Below are 19,789 nucleotides of genomic sequence, written 5' to 3'. Positions count from 1 at the left end.
TTATTTCTTTTTTATTGTATTTTATTGATTATGGTATTACAGTTGACCCAATTTCCCCCCCACCCCCGTTACCCTCCACCCAGCATTCCCCTTCCCTCAGGCAGTCCCTGCACCGTTGTTCATGTCCGTGAGTCATGTGTATAAGTTCTGTGGCTACTCCATATCCTACACTGTAATTTACAGTCCTGTGGCTATTCTGTGACTGCCTATCTGTGCTTCTTAATCCTCTCTCCTCTTTACCCGTTCTCTTACATCCCTCTCCCCTCTGGCAACCATCAAAAAACCCTCTCCATGTCCATGATTCTGTCTTTGTTCTTCTTGTTTGCTTAGTTTGTTTTTTAGATTCAATCATTGATAGGTATGTATTTATTGCCATTTTATTGTTCATAGTTTTGATTTCTTTTTCTTAAACAAGCCCCTTCAACACTTCATATAATAATGGTTTTGGTGATGATGAACTCCTTTATTTTTCTCTTGTCTGGGAAGCACTTTATCTGCCCTTAAATTCTAAATGATAGCTTTGCTGGGTAGAGTAGTCTGGGCTGTTGGTCCCTGCTTTCCGTGACTTTGAATATTTCTTGCCAATCCCATCCAGCCTGCAAAGTTTCTTTTGAAAAATCAGCTGACAGTCTTTTGGGAACTCCCCTGTAGGTAATTAACTGCTTTTCTCTTGCTGCTTTTAAGATTCTATCTTTATCTTTAATCTTTGGCATTTTAGGTATGATGTGTCTTGGAGTAGGCCTCTTTGCATCCATCTTGTTTGGAACTCCCTGTGCTTCCTGGACTTGCATGTCTATTTCCTTCACCAAACTAGGATGTTTTCTTTCATTATTTTTTCAAATAGATTTCCTATTTCTTGCTCTTTCTCTTCTCCTTCTGGTATCCATGTGATGCAAATGTTAGAATGCTTGAAGTTGTTCCAGAGGCTGCTTACACTATCCTAATTGTGGGGTTTTTTTAAATTCTTTTTTCTTTTTGCTTCTTGTTTTACTGATTAGTTGTTTTTTGCTTCCTTATGTTCCACATCATTGATTAGGTTCTCAGCTTCACCCATTCTACTGTTGTTTCCATGTAAATTGTTCTTTATTTCAATTAGTGAGCCCTTTGTTTCTGACTGGATCTTTTTTATGCTTTTGAGGTCCTCACTAAGTTCCTTGGGCATCCTTATAACCCGTGCTTTGAACTCTGCCTCTGATGGATTGCTTATCTCCATTTTGTTTAGTTCTTTTCCTGGAGTTTTGATCTGTTTATTCATTTAGGCCTTGTTTCTTTGTCTCCTCATTTTGGCACCCTCCCTGTGTTTGTTTCTGTGTGTTAGGTAGAGCTGCTTTGATTCTGTGTCTTGGTGGTAGGTGTTCTGTAGGGCCCAGTGGCACAGCCTTCCCTATCACCGAAGCTGAGTACTCAAGGTCACCCTTCGTGTAGGCTGAGTATACCCTCCTGTTGTAGTTGAAGCTTGGTTGCTCTTGGCAGATCAATGGAAGAAACTAGGTTGCAGATTTCTATCCCTGGTTGGGGTGTGTACTGGAGCCAACGGATCAAAGTATCTCTCTCACATTGATATTCCTCTCTTTCTTCCCCTCCCTCTCTCTCTCTCTCTCTCCTCTTTTCTCCCCTCTCCATCTCTCCCTTCCTCTCTCTGTAAAATCAATAAACATATCCTCAGGTAAGGATTAAGAAAAAAAGAATAGCTGCTTTACACGAAGTGTTTAGAGTATTTCAAGAAAAAAAATTGCTAGAATCGTAAATGCACAGCAGTTTTCCATCTTGCTAGTAGGATCAATATTACAAATACAATGATGTACCTTTTCTTTGTAAGCCTTTTCTGAATAATACAGACTCAACAAGCCTTCTTAGAGCCATTTTCAGATACTGCATTAGTAAGTTCAGTTTGATTTTGCAAATATTTATGGAGCACCCTCTAGAAGGGTGCATGTGCTAGGAGCTAGAAGTATGAAGATCACTCTCGGCCCTTAAGGAAACAGATTCAAAAAACCCCGAACAAATAAAGTACAGTTTAAGCAAGCATAGTGGATGGTTAATGTAATGCTGGGATGGTTAAGAAAGTTTCACGATAGGCATTTCTTTTGAGTTGGGTCTTGAAGAATGAGTAGGAGTTTGTTATGCAAAAATAGTTCTAGTCAGAATAACAAGTGTAAAGGAAATATTTAAAAAACTAGAATGCCTAGGGCACTATGAGAAGTTCAGGATACCAAGAGCATAATGACAAAAAGAGCAGGACAAATAGCTTTATTCATATTTAGTTTCAGTTCCATGTGGCAAAAGACATATCATAGCTATTGTTCACTAAGTGGCTATGCTGTAATTTCTTCAATATCAGATCAAAAACATTTAATAGTCTTCCTTGTTTCCCATAAGATTTAGAACTAAAAATTATTTCTTTGATTGATATATTATTGTGGAATGCTTAATATTTCAAGTTGAAAAATGTGCTTTTCTCCTTTCCTAGAATTAAAGTGACTTTGAATATGTAACCTGATTTCAGTTCTGTGATACAATCATACTTTACATGGTCTTTTTATATTTGTAATTCATTGAGCCGCCCACTCTTACATCAGTCCATATTAGTAATTATTTTTTAATCTGCAAGCTTGTATCTCTAAAAAATGAAAACCCTATTCTTTAAACGTAATCTGCACATCTGCAGAAAAATAACATTAATCCCTTCAATACAGGGTGGGGGAAAAGTAGGTTTACAGTTGTACGTATGAAAAATAATATAATAATGAATGAATAATAATTCAAGAATAAGCTCTGTGCTTCTGTACTCACAATCGTAAACCTACTTTTGCCCCACCCTGTATTAAGTTCTTCACATAGCCTCTCAGTATTTACATTTCTTCATTTCTTTTGTTTATTTATAGTTTGAATTGGTATACAAAATTCAAACATGGTCCCTGATTGGTGAGGCTCAGTGGGCTGGGCGCCCTGTGAACTGAAAGGTCAACGGTTCAATTCCTTAGGGCACATGCCTGGGTTGTGGGCCAGGTCCCCATTTGGGGGCGAGGGACAGGCATCTCATGGATCCATGTTTCTGTCACATATCAATGTTTCTCTCCCTTTCTTTCTCTCCCTTTCCCTTTCTCTAAAAAAAAAATACAATCTTCAAAAAAATAAAAAGATTCAAACACTGCCTGTGTTTGAGAAGTCCCTTAAATCTCTTAATCTGTAGTTTACCCTTTTATCTTTCTTAATTGTTTTCCTTGCAATTTTTTGTTGATAAAAAAAAAGGTTATTTGTCCTATAGAGCATCACAGCCTGGATTTTGCTGGTATTGTTTAGCATGTTATTCTGACCCTATATTTTCTGTCAGTTGGTAGTTAGGTCCAGATGTTTGGTCAGATTTGGTGGTTTGATTTTTTTTAGAAAACAAATATTTTATTTATTTAATTTTTAAAATTTTTTTTTATTTACTTTTTAAATACATTTGTCTCTGCCTCCCCCCACCTCTTTCCCTTGCCCCCTCCCACCTTCCCTCCCTCAGCTCTTCCCCTTTGGTTTTGTCCATGAGTCCTTGCTATATGTTCCTTGACTTTCCCCTTCCCTTCCCCTTCCCTGCCCCTCCTTCTCTCTTGTCTCTGTTGATTTCTTTTCCTTTCAATGTAGCAGCACAATTTACAATAGCCAAGTCTTGGAAGCAACCTAAATGCCCATTAGTAGATGATTGGATCAAAAAATTATGGTACATATACACAATGGAGTACTATGCAGCAGAAAGAAAAAAAGAAGTACTAAACTTTGCAACAGCATGGATGGAACTGGAGAGCATCATGCTAAGCGAAATAAGCCAGGGGGCGAAAGACAAATACCATATGGTGGTTTGATTTTTATACCAACAATTTTAGAAATGGCATTTGGTACTTCCATGAGTAGATACGTAATATATTGTCTTTTTGTGGGATAAACAGCCATTGAGAATCATTGCCTAGATCGATTATTTCATTAAGCATTTTAAGGTGTAACAGTACCCCTTTTATCAACACTTTGATTTCTCTGGGTAATAGTTAGTTCCTAGAGAAAAGGCTAGATAGGTTATTGATTATTTCTCTTATTTACCAATTTTCAAAATAATGAGTTGTTTACTAACACCACCCAAAGGTGACCATGAGGTTTGTTTGGTTGTTTTTGATTTTAGTATCATTATAAACAAATTTATGAGTTTAAACATATTGGAGGTATTTCAATCCATTGCAGTTATTATTTATACTTCTTGATGTTCTGATTGTCCCATCTTTGGCCAGTGAAGGCCTGTTCAAGCTGGCTTCCAAGTCCTTTGGTTGTGATCTTAATATAAGATTTTGATGGCTTCCTTGCTTTCTGTTAGACAAAATGTTCTAAGCTTATCTTGTACATTTGCTGCCCCATATTTGGAATAAAGTATTTCTCCAAAGATATCTATCTGTCTTTTAATGGGAAATAGTATTTAGTCCAGGCTACAGGGATGTTGCTTTTAAGTTGGTTATTGTTTCTGGACTTTTCAGTTAATAGACTAGAAAAACAAATGGTTTTTATCTCATGTTTAGAAAGGCCTCAACTCTCAGGTCATAAAATACACACTTTGTGGCCTTTTACCACTTTAATATTTTAACTTTTTTGTTCCATCTATAATTTAGTTTCATGTATCTAGCTTTATTGTTTTCCAAAGAGCTAACATACTAACAAGTTCATCTTTCCTTAGGCATTTGAATTGCCACCTTTGATATATACTAAATTCCTATATGGTTTTGCTGTTTCTGTATTACTTGTTATCCCACTGGTCTCTGTCCTTATGATACCTTCACTTTAAATTTTAATGTTGGCTATGGCAAGTTCCCTCTCCTAATTCTTTTTTTCAGAGTGTTTCTCATAACCTTGTGCCAGGCACTATATTATTGTACTTTTTGGAATTAGAATGATGTATAATTCAGACATGGTACCAGGACAGATACTTATTCTTTCAGATGAACCTTAGAATGTTCCTAGAGATCCTCCAAAAAAGTGTGTTGGGGGTTTTATTTTAATTGTTTTTAATGAATAGGTATTTTAGTTTGTGTCTGAGAGTGAACATTGTTCTAATATTGATTCTTCCCTTACAAGAAAAGGGTATCAACCTGGTATTAGTCTTTTTTACCCCAATAGAATTTTAATGTTTTCTTCACATAAATTCTGCAACTTCATTAAGTTTATTGTTAGTTGTAGTTCTTTTGTTGTTTTTGTTGCTACCATAAATGATCTTAACTTCTTTTTTCAGTTGTTGGTTGATTTCTATATTTATACCTCTTATCCACTCATCCAACCATAATACCTAATGAACAATTAGTTATACAATAGTAATAATAATATTCATCCTTATCTTTTAAAAAAATTAATGGACTTTTTTAGAGCAGTTTTTGGTTGAAAGAGAAATTGAGCAAATAGTGCAGAGTTCCCATATAATTCCTGTGTCCTGCATAGTTTCCCCTAATACTGACATATTGAGTTATTGTGGTACATATGTTATGATTAATGAATAATATTTATATATTATTATTAACTAAAGTCCATAGTTTTCATTAGGTCTCTGTGTTTGTGTTATATAGTTCTGTGTTTTTTGATAATACATAATGTCATGTATCCACCACTACAGAATCATACAATAGTTTCACCACCCTGAAAACCCCCTATGTTTCACCTGTTTATCTCTTCTCATAGTGTCCTCTCCCAGCCCCTGGCAACTACTGGTTTTTTACTCTCTATTTATTTCTCTATTCGCCTTTTTCAGAATGGCTTGTAGTTACACTTATACAGTATGTAGTCTTTTCAGATGGGGTTCTTTCACTAAGCAATACACAAAACAACAGAGTTTATTCCTTTTTTTTCTTTTTAATTTAAGGTTTATTTATTTATTTTTAGAGAGGGGAGAAGGGAGAGAAAGAGACATTGATGTGAGACAGACAGACACATCAGTTGGTTGCTTCTTGCATACATCCTGAATAGGGACTGAACTCACAACCCAGGCATATGTCCTGACCAGGAATCAAACCAAGGACATTTTGCTTTGTGAAACAATGCCCAACTGAGCCACAGTGGTCAGGGCTAGAGTTTATTCTTGTATTATTTTTTATTAATTATTGTATTATTTTCCATACCAACAACTGTATACCTACTTTTGCCCCTCCCTGTATGTATTTAATATTCCTCCATGCCTTTTCTGTCTTGATAGTTCCTTTTTTTTTTTCTTGCTGAATAGTATCCTATTGTATGGATATACTAGTTTGCTTATCCATTCACCTACTAAAGGACATTTTGGATGCTGCTGGTTTTGGGCAATATTAAGTAAAGCTGTTAGAAAAGTTTGTGTGTAGGTTTTTGTGTGGATACAACTTTTCAACTTCCTTGGACAAATACCTAGTATTGCCAATTGCTTAGATTGTATAGTAAAGCTATATTTAGCATTGTAAGAAACTGACAAGCTGTTTTCTTGTGAGAACATTTTGTATTCCCACCAACAATGAATGAGAGTTCCTGGTGCTCCGCATCTTCATCAGCATTTGGTATTGTCAGTTTTGTGGATTTTAGCCATTCTAATAGACACACGCTGTATCTGTTGTAATTTGTATTTCCTTATTATGAAAGAGCTTGAGCATCTTTTCATATGTTTATTTATCAACTATATGTTTCCTGTGGTGGAGTGATGTAACCCATTTTTTGCTGAGTTTTTAGTAAACCATGGATATTAGATTTTGTCAAATGCTTTTTCTGTATTGATATGTTCATATGATTTTTCTTTTAGCCTGATAATGTAATGAAATACATCAATTAATTTTTTAATGTTGAAACAATCTTGTATACCTGGAAGAAATAAATAAATAAATTTGTAACTTAGCTTAAGATATTTAATCAGTACTCTCATAGTTAAGTCTCAGCAGCTCAGCAAAGCAAGCATAGCAGGGTAGGGGTGCATAGTGACACAGTGCATCCCTTATTTTTTATTGTTACATAGCAATTTATACACATTGTTTGTTTCAATTTGCTAATATTTTTCTGTGTATTTCTATACCTACGTTCATGAGAGATGATGGTCTGTAGTTTTCCTGTCTTTGGTTTTGGTATTAGGGTAATGCTAACTTCACAGAATGAGTTCAGAAGTTCACTCTGCTATTTTTTTGATAGGAATTACAAAGAATTGGTGTTTTTTTTTTAATGTTTGGTAGAAGTCACCAGTAAAACCATTTTGGCCTGGTTCTTTATTTTTTAGAAGGTTATTAATCATCAATGCATTTCCTTTAATAATCATGTGCTTATTGAGATTATCTATTTCTCACTGTGAGTTTGGCAGATTTTGCTTTTAGAGAATTGGTCTATTTCATCTAAGTTACCAAATTGGTGTCATAGAGTTTTTAATATTCGTTTTTATCTTTTTACTATCTATCTGTGGGCTCAATAGCAAGGACTACTGATTTTAACAATTTGTGACTTCTCCCATTATTTTCTTGGTTAAGCAGGCTAGAGCTTTCTTCATCTATTTTATTAATATTTTCAAGGAACCAGCTTTTGATTTTTTTTTATTGATTCTCTGCTATCATTTAATTGACTTCTGCTCTAATTTTTATTATTACTTTTCTTTTGCTTGCTTTGAGGTTATTGCTCTTCTCTCGTTTCTTAAGGTAGAAGCTTAAGTGGTCTTCTTTCTTACACATGCATTTAATGCTGTAACTTTTCCTCTTCTAGATACTGCTTTGGCTGTATTCCACAAATTTTGATAAGTTGTATTTTTATTTTCACTTAGTTCGAAATATTTTTAGAAGTGTGTTGTTCAATCTCCAAACATTTTGGGATATTCCACGTATCTTTTTGTTAGTGACTTCTAGTTTAATTCCATTGTGATCTGAAGAGTATATGAGGTCTGTCCAGAAGGTATCCGGTGATGTAATATGAAAAATAGAAACATTTATTGAAGAAGATACAAAATACAAGAAATATTGTACATAGGACAAGGACACCTCAGTCCCGTTCAGAGTTGGCACATTAGGAGCTCACACAGTTCTCCCAATCGCCATCACCTTCCCTGTCATATTTTCCTGAATCTCATCAACAGTCTGAAATCTCTTCCCTTTCAAGGGTGATTTTAGTTTTGGGAAAAGCCAGAAGTCTCAGGGCACCAAACCTGGGCTGTGGGTGGTGGGGGCTGAGTCACCTGGGTGGTTTTTTAATTTTTTTAAGATTTTATTTATTTTTTTGAGAAGAGGGAAGGGAGGGAGAAAAAGAAAGAAGCACCGATGTACAAAAGAAACATCTATTGGTTGTCTTTCACATGCTCCTAACTGAGGACCTGGCCCACAACCCAGGCAATATCCCTGACTGGGAAACGAACTGGTGACCTTTTGGTTCTCAGTCTGATGCTCAATCCACTGAGCCATACTAGCCAGAGCAAACAATTTGATGTTTGACTAAAAAACTCTGCACAAGGTGTGATGCATGAGCGGGCTCATTGTCAGGATGAAGCAGCCAATCACCAGTTGGCCATAGGTGTGGCCTTCCGAATCCTCCAAATAGTTTCCACAGAGGAATGTTCAAACTTAACACAAAATTTGATGCAGACTCATTGCTCTACTCACTCAGTCATTTTGAATGTAATAGCCACACTGTACACATGCTCACTCAATGGCATCTACCGCCACCACTGACTAGTACAGTGAAGTGTCGTCATTGTTCACGTGTGCATTCCAGTCCACTCTCCTTGGCTGCCAGCTTACATCTATGTTGCACAAACTGCTCTCATTATATTATCAATGGCTGGACATTTTCCAGTCAGACTTTTGTACTTTATATGAATTTTATTCTTTTAAATTGTTAATATGTGTTTTATATCCCCAGATGTGGTCTGTCTTGCTGAATGTTCCATGTGAGCATGAAAAGAATGTGTTTTCTGCTGTTGTTGAAGTATTATATAAATATCAGTTAGATCCAATTGATTCATAATGGTATTCAGAGCAATTCTATCCCTACTGATTTTCTGCCTGCTGGATCTGTCACCTACTGATAGAGTTGTACTAAAGTTTTAAGTGTGATATTTATTTATTTCTCCTTGCAGTTCTATCAGATTTTGCCACATATTTTGATGCTTTGTGTTAGGGACATATTCCTTAAGAATTGTATGTCTTTGTGAAGAATTGACCTCTTTATAATTATGTGGTGTTCCTCTTTATCCCTCATACTATCCTTACTCTGAGCCTGCTTTGTCTGAAAGAACATACTAACTCCAGCTACATTAGTGTTAACATGGTATGTCTTGCACCATCCCTTTTCTTTTAAGCTATCTGTCTTTATATTCAATCACATATAGTTGGGTTTTTTAACCCACTCACATTTAAAGTGGTTATTGATACAGTTGCATTAATACCGTATTCGTGAATATTTTTCTATTTTTTCATTTGTTTTTTGCTTCGTCTTCCCATATTATTCTGTATTGTGTACTTTATATGTTTTTATTTTCTTTTCTCTGTTAGCATGTCAATTACACTTTTTAAAAACATTTTTATAGTTGTTCTAGAGTTTGAAATATATACGTAAAGCTAATGTAAGTCCACTTTCAAACAATATACTGCTTCATGTGTGGTGCAGGTATCCCTAATGCCCCTTATGCCATTATTGGCATTTATTTAATTGTCCAAAAGCTATAATCACCAAATACACTATTGCTCTTATTTTGTACATTTACTTATTATATCAATTAAGAGTAAGTAAAATAAAACTCTGTATTTTATTTCCATATATTCCTTCTCTGACACCCTTAAGACAAGTCTACTGTGCAGATGCCTAAGTTTTTGTTTTCCTCAGAAAGTCTTTTTCTCTTTTCACTTTTGAAAGATACTTTGTGGACCTAAAATTCTAGGTTGATGGATCTTTTTCTTTCAATACTTAAGTATTTCACTCTACTCTTCTTGCTTGCAGGGTTTCTCAAGAAAGACATCAGTATAATCTTACCCTATCTCCTCTGTCCATAAGGTGTGTTTTTCCTCTAGTTTCTTTCAATATATTTTGTCTTTGATTTTTAGTTTGAATATGATATGGCTAGGCGTGTTTTTTGGTTTTACCTTTATTATATTTAATGTTCTCTGGGCTTCCCAGATCCGTGGTTTGGTATGTCATTAATTTTGGAAAATTCTCAGCCATTCTTCAGCTGTTTCTTCTGTTTTTTTCTTTTTTCCTCTCTTTTTCTATTTCCATTATTTGTATGTTGCACTTTTTATAACTGCCTCACAGTTCTAGGATATTCTGTTCCTTTTTTTTTAAATTCTTTTTTCTCTTTGTTCTTCAGTTAGGGAAGTTTCTATTGACATTGTTTTTGAGGTTACAAGTTCTTTCCTTGGCCATGTCCAATCTACTGATGATCCCATCAAAGGCATTCTTTATTTCTGTTACAGTCTTTTTGATTTCTAGCATTTCCTTTTGATATTTAGTGTCGACATTTCTCTGCCTATAATAGCCTTCTCCTTGCATATTGTCACTTTTTTGATTAGAGCCTTAGCATATTGATCATAATTATTTTAAATTCCTAAAATCTCTGTCATGCATGTGTCTGGCTCAGTGCTTGCTTTGTCTCTTCAGACTCTGGCTTTTTTGTGTTGTTGTATTTGTATGTTTTACATTTGTCATCCCTATAAATTTTTGTTGAAAGCTGGAAATGTTGTATCAGTTAATAGAAACTGAGGTAAATAGACCTTTCATGTGAGGTTTTATGTTTATCTGGCTAGGAGTTATGCTGTGTTTAATGTTTGGTGTAGCTGTGTCAGAGGCTTCAGTTTCCTATAGTGTTGTTTTTTGCCCTCTGTTGTTGTCTTTGGGTTCCCTTTGAAACTCCTTTTTAAATAGGGAATGTATCCTCAAGCTTGTTCTGTCATAATCCACTGTTGTTATACTGAAGTCCTGTTGATATGGTGATAAGATACTGGGAAGAGGAAGCTTCTATAATCTCATGATTAAATCCCACTGTTTTAGTGGGCTTGAATAAGGACTGTAACTTTGAGAAGAGTTTCTTAGCCTTTATTTTTCTTTCCTATATGAGACAGGGAGTCAGAAGGGGGCTGGAGTTAGCTAATTGCTCTTACCCTAGGTCTGATAAGGTAATTTCCCTTGAGGGCAGGCCTTTATTAAGCTGAAAAGAACACTCTGGGCATGCTTTTTAATGATTACTTTCTCCCTCCCCCTGCTGGAAGTGCTCGGTAGTTTTTCTCCACTCTTCACCACGAGAACCTGGTAGGGTTCCTGGAAGTAAAACTCAAAATATACTAGGCCTCCATCATTTCATCAATTATTGCTTAAGTATTTCTAGCAGTTATTAACTCTAGCAATTATTTGTGATTCCCTATTCAACTCTCTCTTGGGTTTTCAGGAAGGCAGTTTGCCTTGTGACCTCATTTCTTTGATAATTTATAAATAAGTTGTTAACTTTCAGTTCAGCTTTTTCTGAGGATGGGAGGGAATAGCTTTCAACTCTTTATGTGTCTGATCTAAAACTGGGAGGTCCTCATTTTTATGTTTATTCCTGCTTGTAAATTGTTAGCACGCTGTTAACTGTTAGTTTATAATTGAAATATATGAAAATGTGTCATTATGTTTTCTCTTTTTTTTAAAAAGGACCCCAAAAATTTCCTGTAATACAGAATGCCTATGAGCTGTTGTTTTTTCTTTTAAATTCTGTGTAATTGGAGGAATGGACTCAATGCTCCTGGGTAGCCAAGAATTTACATTCATTGTTTTTAGTACTGTGTTTCTTGGCTACAGTGTTCTTTGAATGAGCAGTGTCAGGATAAAAAGGACGTTTGAGAGTGGCCCTCTAGCTTACCTGCAACCATGGTATCTCTGTTTTTTGCTTTATGCATAGGGTTAAGTCATACTATGTTTGCAAAGAATATTCTGCTGCTCTAAAGGACATTTGAAAGCCACTTTTTAAGAATATGCTGCTCCTTGTAGATATCTGGTAAATAGCTGCTACAGAAAAGATGAAATTTCCCTTTGGGAGGAACATAATCTATATTGTGTTTATATTTAGAATTGAACCATTAAAGGTCACACTGGGAATTTAGAGGATCTCAAATTTATTTTACACAAACATTTCCAGAGTGGAAGGCTGTTCTGTGTAGGAATCAGGGACTTTTTTCTGTGCTAATAAAATCACTATTTCCCTGACCAGCTAGAGATCTACTGTAGTGATATTGAGGATCACACCAGTGGGTTTCTGCTGAACCTTATGTAGTTGTAGTTCGCCCTAAAGATTCTAATATAAGGGTTTATTACGTTTACTGTACAAACCTGAATAATATTTCTGTACCAAGATAAGGTTTGAATGATTGTTGGTCTGGTAAGAAGTAACAGAAAAAAAACAACATCAACCTTACTATATGTTACAAATGAATAAAAACTTACAGGTAGCTAGAATTTATATTCTCAATAAAGGTGAGTCTATTAGTATCACACAACATTCATGGTAAATCTTTAATTTTTTTCCTAGTAATTTCAGAAATAAGGTAGTCAGTTTAAATAATTAAATTTTAAAAATTGAAACATTTAGTTAAAATTGATGGCACTTGTATACATTTTATTTTATTTTTAATGTAAAGAAATACCTAAAGACTAGTTGAGACTAGTTGAGCGTTATATATAAAATTGCCATCCTGATAATTGGTGAATTTTTTGTAAGATATCCAGAGTGGAAATTTGTAATTCATGATAGTGGGCCTTCATCAGTGATTGCTTAATACTAGTTAAGTGGCCATGTTAAGATGAAATTAATCAGAAGTTAGATTGATTAAACAGCTTGGATTACATGGCAGTAGGAGAATAAAATTGAGATCATTTAATAGCATCTTTTGTCTGAGTTTTGTGGTCATAAAACCAGAAGATATCTTCAGAGGGTTGATGCTTTGCCCTCTGGATGTTTTGTCACATGGCACATGTCTGGTACATAACAGGCTTTTAATTAATATTTATTATTGAGTGAATTAAATGAATGTAGATTAACTAGCTTGATTCTGTAGTCAGCAGTTGTTTGCTGACCTACTTTATTGGTAGCTTGTGTTTTCAACTGTCAAAATAACAGTCTGTCATCTGCTGTTTTTACATTTATAATGATTTTATGTAAAAGCTCTAGAATCACTGGGTATTTTTGCTAATATTATTATACTTAGAATTTGAATAAGCTTTTATAAATCTGATATTAATTTCATGTAATATCTATTGTTAGCATTAGTTTGAGAAGTATGTATTCCTTGGGCTTTAACTACTTATCAGCTGTAAAGAATACATATATATGTATTTATATATATATTTTATGTATGTATATATACACATATGTATATATGTATATATCTTATATATGTATATATATTTTACATATATATATAAAAATTAGGGAAACTCATATTTTCTTTTATGGTTGATGGTAGAGTTCTTTTATAACATTACTTCATTTTTTCAAACATGTTATATAGTTCAAAATCAGGGAGCATGATGCCTCCACTTTTGTCCTTCTTTCTCAAGATCGCTGTGGTTCTTTGGAGTCTTTTATGGTTCCCTGCAAATTTTAAGATTGTTCTATTTATGTGAAAAATGCCATTGTAATTTACAGAGATTATATTGATTTTGTAGATTGCTTTGGGTACTATGATCATTTTAGCAATATTCTTTCAGTCTATGATAGTTTCACAATAAACTTTTGGTAGGTATTTATATATACAAATCTGAATGGTATAAAATAAATAATCTACAATGATTCTTGACATCGTCTTTTATAATTCAGTATTTACTCTTGATTAAAATTTACTACATCAATCACTTTCTAAAGGAATATTAGTTTAAAACATATATACATTGCACATCAAAAATTGGTTCAAATATAGACATTTCTGACATTCATTTAAAAAAAACCATAAAGAAGATCTCTCATAAACTTTAAAGATATTGATTGTACAAATATTCGATTTACTAGTTAGTAATTGAGGTCTTTCAGTGTATTTTTTGCTGTCTGAATTCCAGTATTCTCTCTCATCGCTATGTATTGTAATTAATAAAGAGAGAATAGTATCTGACATTCTTCAAATTTGTGTACTTGGCCACTCACCTACTTAGGCATTTGCATTGTTAAAATCTCAGGATATATAAGTGAGTAGGGTGTGATATCGGAAAAGAGAGTGACAGGACTTCTTTGACATGGACAAACATACAAAATATGAATTCATCTAAAAAGCCAGACTTACCAAAATGTTATTTAGATTGTTAGATTGAATATGCTAGAGTTTATTATATATAATATGAAATCTAGTAAATGCTTGAGCAACTTCTAAAAGTGTAATAGCATTTGATATTTATTTATAAAATAATATTCTATTATGTTTTAAAATGATATTTCATTTACTTTTAAGAGATTCTTAGCTGACCCTCATTGAAGGTAGGAAATTGAGACTAAAACATATTAAATGGAAAACAAATTATCAAAAGTGTTCAGTACAGTTGAATGATTTAATGTGGAAATTATATGCAGAGAAATTTGTTTCAAAATAACTTCAAAATATTCTTTGAAATGAAATGAACTTGAGACTTGCTTGCGTTATTTTGCTTAATATTTCTGTATATTGATCTGCGGCTTTTATGTGAGAAGAGCAAGTTTTCTACTTTAAAGACTGTGGCCAGTGTCAGAAAATTTCTACTTCTTTTATTTTTTGTAGGTGGTTTCAGACACCCTCACAGGTTTTCTACCATGCAGCAACTGAACATGGAGGAAAAGATGTATACCCAGGGCAGTGTCTGTGGGAAGGTTGTGAGCCTTTTCAGCGACAGAGGTTTTCTTTTATTACCCACTTACAGGTAGGCTTTCTTAATACTATTTGGTTAGTAACTCTTTTGCATTAAATGTCTTGATGCATATTCTTTTATTTCCTCTCACAAAGGATAAGCACTGTTCAAAGGATGCCCTGCTTGCAGGATTAAAACAAGATGAACCAGGACAAGCAGGAAGTCAAAAACCTTCTACCAAGTAAGAAACATGAGTTTAATTTCTGTTGTATATGCAGAAAGAAGTATCAGGAAACTAGGCAAGACATAGTAACAATGAAAGTCAATTTAGCATAGTGGGAGACTGGAAACCTGAGTTCTGGTCCACTCAACCATTAATCAACTATGTGACCCTGTTCAAATTGCTTAAATTCTCTAAGCATTACTTTTCATATAGTCTATGAGAAATATTTTGTAAACTGGAACTATATATGTTTCTCTCTCCTTTGAGAGAGTAATTGAACATATATTTGATAATGACAAAGATATTTCTAATTACAGCTCCTCCTTGCAAGGAGGCCTAAGTATCATATCAAGGTCCTATATTAGGATATATGTATCACATTTACTATATGGCTTTCATTTACCTGTTATTTCATGAACACATACTTGAATGTAGTCAAGTTCTGAGTTGGTTGTAGATTCCTGTAAGTCCCATATTAGATTTACATAGTATCTCCTATTCTGTTTTTAAATAAGGCCCTTAGTTGTAGATTCTGTAACCTCAGTAATATTTTTAACTCTTGACAATGTGAAAATGTATTTATCACCATTTATTAAGATACTGCAATGTACTAGGCATTATGCCAGACCTAGGCATAATTCTAAGAACAAGATATAGCTCCTAACTTCATAGGACTGATATTCTAGAAGGAGAACTAGAAATATGGGAACACAGAAGCTACTTACATACTTTATTAATTCAGTTTCTATTAATGAATATCAACTATATGCTAGACACTAAGGCATAGTAAGAGGTATACGTGAACAAGATACATTTTGCTATTCTTAGGTTTCTGGAGATCCAGTGAGAGGTATAAGTAATTCTTAATCTAAGTGTGAAAGTACATGATGCTGTGGGAGCTCACCTAAAGCAACCCGGGAGACCAGAGAAGGTTTTTGGATAGAAAGTACATCCAAACTGAGATCCAAAGACCAAGAAGTAAATAGCAGAGAGTTTCATAAGCTTTAATCATAAGTTTGAATTTTATCCTACAGGCAGTAGAAAGTCATTTTTCTGCCAAATATCTTTTCTATAATTTTTAGTGTACTTAATTTGTATATATTATGTAGCTTATAAGAATATATTGGAATATGTTTGGTTTTGCCCAAGTTGGTAGGAAGAGCTATTTGGCATATCAGTTAAAGCAATTAAAAATCTTTGTCACTTATACATAAAAATCTAGTCACAGTTTAAATATACTTTTGTGTAGACACCTATGTACAATATAGGTAAAAACTAGTTTACAAATTAAAGATTGCTTTTCTAATTATTTAATATTCAGAATTAATTCATTTACGTAAAAAAAGTGCCAGAAGTATTCCCACCTTCCAGATGTGAAACCTGAAGCACAGAGGGGCAACTGAAATATTCAAAGTCATACATCTAGTTACAGTGTCAGAAATAGATAGGGTTTCCTCACATGCAAGTCAGTGCTCTTTCCACCATTGCCTCACCAGAAACAACAGATACCGATGCAGTTTTTCTGCTTGGCCAAGGAAATCTAGAGTAGTTGAATCTAATTTTAGGTAAAATCCATTCATCCATTCTACATGTTTTATAAAGGATGGTAGAACTACACTGAAAGGATTGAGTAAAGTTATTAAATAATGATGAAAAATAAGATTATATAACAAATAGTTTGAAGTGTAGTATATAGCATAATTTCGTACTACCATATTAGGTTATCTTTTCCCGGATGAATTATACCTGTATCAATACATTCTTAGGTAATACTGTTTTAGTCCTAGGTACTGTTGAGCCAAAATAATTTGCAGCTTATATTGTAGACATTTGTTTCTTTGTTAACATCTTCACATTACATTTAGAGATGTGAACTCCACAACTTTCCTACTGTGCTGTGATTTTAAAATGTATTGGGGTAATATAGGTTGGTAACATTATATAAGCTTCAAGTGTACAATTTTATAATACAACATCTGTGTATTATGTTGTGTGCTCACCACCCAAAATCTGTTCTTTCTGTCACCATGTATTTAATCCCCTTCACCCTCTCCTTCCTTCCCCCATCTCCCTTCCCCTCTGGTAACCACCATACTGTTGTCTGTGTCTATGAGTTTGTTTTGATGTTGTTCATGTGTTGCTTTCTGTTTTTTATCCCACATATGAGTACAGTCGTATGGTTTTTGTCCTTTTCTATCTGCCTTATGTTGTATTTATTTTGATTGCATGTTTACTAGCACAGTAACTTTAAAGATGGATTATACTGGAACAACTATTGTTTGCTTTAAAATTGGTAAATTGGAAAATAAAACACTTGAAATTTCACCTGATATTAAAAGTCCCTTTGCCTAGGCCAACACAAAGAATAACTATTAATGCTGGACCATGGGAGATATTGTTCATCCTGTAGCCAGAGTTCCAAAGTAACCACCGTGGGATTGGCAGGTTGGTCATTGTCAGTCTGTCTGCAGTATCATGTTAACAGTCTCTTTTCTTTCTCTGATCAATATAGGCAGCCAGCTGTAGGGGGCACAAGCTCAACTCCTAGAGCACAAAAGGCCATTGTGAATCATCCCAGTGCTGCCCTTATGGCTCTTAGGAGAGGATCAAGAAACCTTGTCTTTCGAGACTTTACAGTAAGCAAGCCTTCAAAGCCTTATCTGTAAAGGTGTGAGTACTGTGTGATTTAGTTTTTTATTCTTTTTCTTTTTTCTTTATTTTCAAGGATGAAAAAGAGGGACCAATAACTAAACACATCCGACTAACAGCTGCCTTAATATTAAAAAATATTGGTAAATATTCAGAATGTGGTCGCAGGTGAGTAATCTATTTTCCATAGCCAAAGTGAATTTATATTATTTTGCTTTTCGATATAAGGTAATAGGATTAGATATCTATATTTTAATCACTGTTTTCCTCAGGAATTTTGTTAATATGTATAAAAGCTTATGCCAAGGTAAGGCCACCATGATCTCTTAAAAAGCCAAAAAGTAGAGAGAAATTCAAACAACCTTGTTTAACTTGTTTTATTAGGTTAGTCTTTCTGGCCATAGAATTTAGAGCAAAAAGGTCTGCTAAAGAGAAAATTTAGCAGTTTCTTGGGTTGGGGGGATGAATTGATCATTTGAATTGTATGGAATTAGGATTGAATTCAGTTTGTTAACTGGCATTTTAATGAAGCTGTCAAAGTTAACTATAATATGCTGAACTTTTAAAATTTACTTTCTAATGGACTTAACCAAGAGAAAACTCAGGATTTTGTAGATCTATAGAAACTAAAAACAACTAATCCTTGAAAGAGCAAATATGGAATGTTCTACTGATGCCATTTGGACCTTGTCTCCTTTGAAGCTTAAATTGCTTTTCTAGTTTTCCTCCTGTACCTCAAGCTCCTTCGTTGAAAAGTTGCCCTCTGAGGCATCTTGTCTTCCAGATGGTAAAGACAGTGACTTTCTCTCCGAGCCTCTCTCCTTTCACTTACTATTATTAATCCCATTTCCTAAATGAACCTTGAATACCTTCGTTCTCCTTCCTCCCATTTTACCTTTTATATTTTTTACAATCACCTTCCACCTGGATTTTCCAACATATAAACTGCTGGTATCAGTTACCAAAAAAAAGCAATGAGTTTGACTATATCAGATTTTAAAACTTCTGTAAGTTAAAGATGACTAAAATTCTTAGAATTAAAGTTTAAAAAGTATTTGCAATGACAAAAGTTACTATATTCAGTATATCAAACATTCTCATAGATGAATAAGAAAATGTTTTAACATTCAAAGTTTAAAAAAAAAGTGTTTCAGGGAAAAAATATGAAGGTTAGTACCATATGAGAACACTGGTGTCTTCCTGCTTCCTTTACAACATGATTTTTTTCCTGCCTTTCTCACTTCATTGCCCTCCCCACCCATCTTTTTGCTTATAGCCTACATTTCAGTTTCAAACAACTAAACCACATGCAGATTTCTAATCATGCAAGACTTCAGCAATACACTTTTGTACATTTGTTCCATTGCTAGAGTATTCTTTTTGCCTGGAATGCCCTTCTTCCTTTGTGACCTACCTATTGAATATCTGCAAACTCTTCATAATTGAGCTCAGAAATTAGCTCCTGTGTGCTACCTTTGCTATGCTATGTTCCTCTTACCCACCGAGTTTTTGCTTCTCTATTTTTACAATATGCCTGTCTTTATAAAATGTCTGTTGTATAACATTTAATGTTACTATTTTGTAAGTTGTTTTTATGTGGCTTTTTTCCCTATTGACCTGTGTTCTGACTTTGATTAATCTTTGTAGCCTGAACACCTAGCACAGTGCCCAATACATTAGAGATAATCTCTACTTCCTATTCACCTTTAGGATTCAACTCAGGGGTAACCTCTTCCTTTCCTGACATCTTTTTTACTACCTTAGTCTGACCCAGGGTACGATAGGTACTCTCTAGCAACATACACATTGTGTGTTAACCAGCCTAGATAGTGAGGTTTTTGAAAGCAGCGATTAAGCACTTCTTTGGTTTTGTGCCCTCAGTGCTTAACATGATGTTGGGAATATAATAGTGATTCAATAAGTATCTTGATTGATAGACAGAAGGAAAGAAATCTCCCAAATTCATTTTTTCATGGAGTTCTGTCTGGAATTTGTTAAGCAGTTGGAATTCTAAAAGTAATCTTAGAACTTTTTCTTAGGGCTTTTTGCTCACATTCACATTGCACATTCTTAGACTTAGAGCAAAGCCATTTTGACTGGGTCCAATATAATTATTGGGCCAGAAGTTTTTTCTCTCTTTCTTCC

The 19,789-nt window shown here is 34.3% G+C and overlaps 1 protein-coding gene across 1 annotated transcript in view; it reads left to right on the top strand.

The window, feature by feature from the left end:
- The window catches only part of ARID2 (AT-rich interaction domain 2), a 161,963-nt gene that overhangs the window by 128,721 nt on the left and 13,453 nt on the right, over positions 1-19,789 (top strand). The window contains exons 17-20 of the mRNA XM_054591203.1: positions 14,706-14,844; positions 14,928-15,013; positions 17,508-17,631; positions 17,721-17,812. Of these exons, the coding sequence (XP_054447178.1) occupies positions 14,706-14,844; positions 14,928-15,013; positions 17,508-17,631; positions 17,721-17,812 (441 nt within the window). The remainder of the gene's footprint in view (positions 1-14,705; positions 14,845-14,927; positions 15,014-17,507; positions 17,632-17,720; positions 17,813-19,789) is intronic.

The sequence above is a fragment of the Pteronotus mesoamericanus genome, unplaced genomic scaffold, assembly GCF_021234165.1.
Source record: "Pteronotus mesoamericanus isolate MK-2021 breed Mesoamerican mustached bat unplaced genomic scaffold, CSHL_Meso_final scaffold_21, whole genome shotgun sequence".
NCBI classification, from domain to species: Eukaryota; Metazoa; Chordata; class Mammalia; order Chiroptera; family Mormoopidae; genus Pteronotus; species Pteronotus mesoamericanus.
Note: the sequence above shows the minus strand (reverse complement) of the source record. Positions and strands in the feature narration are given on the sequence as shown.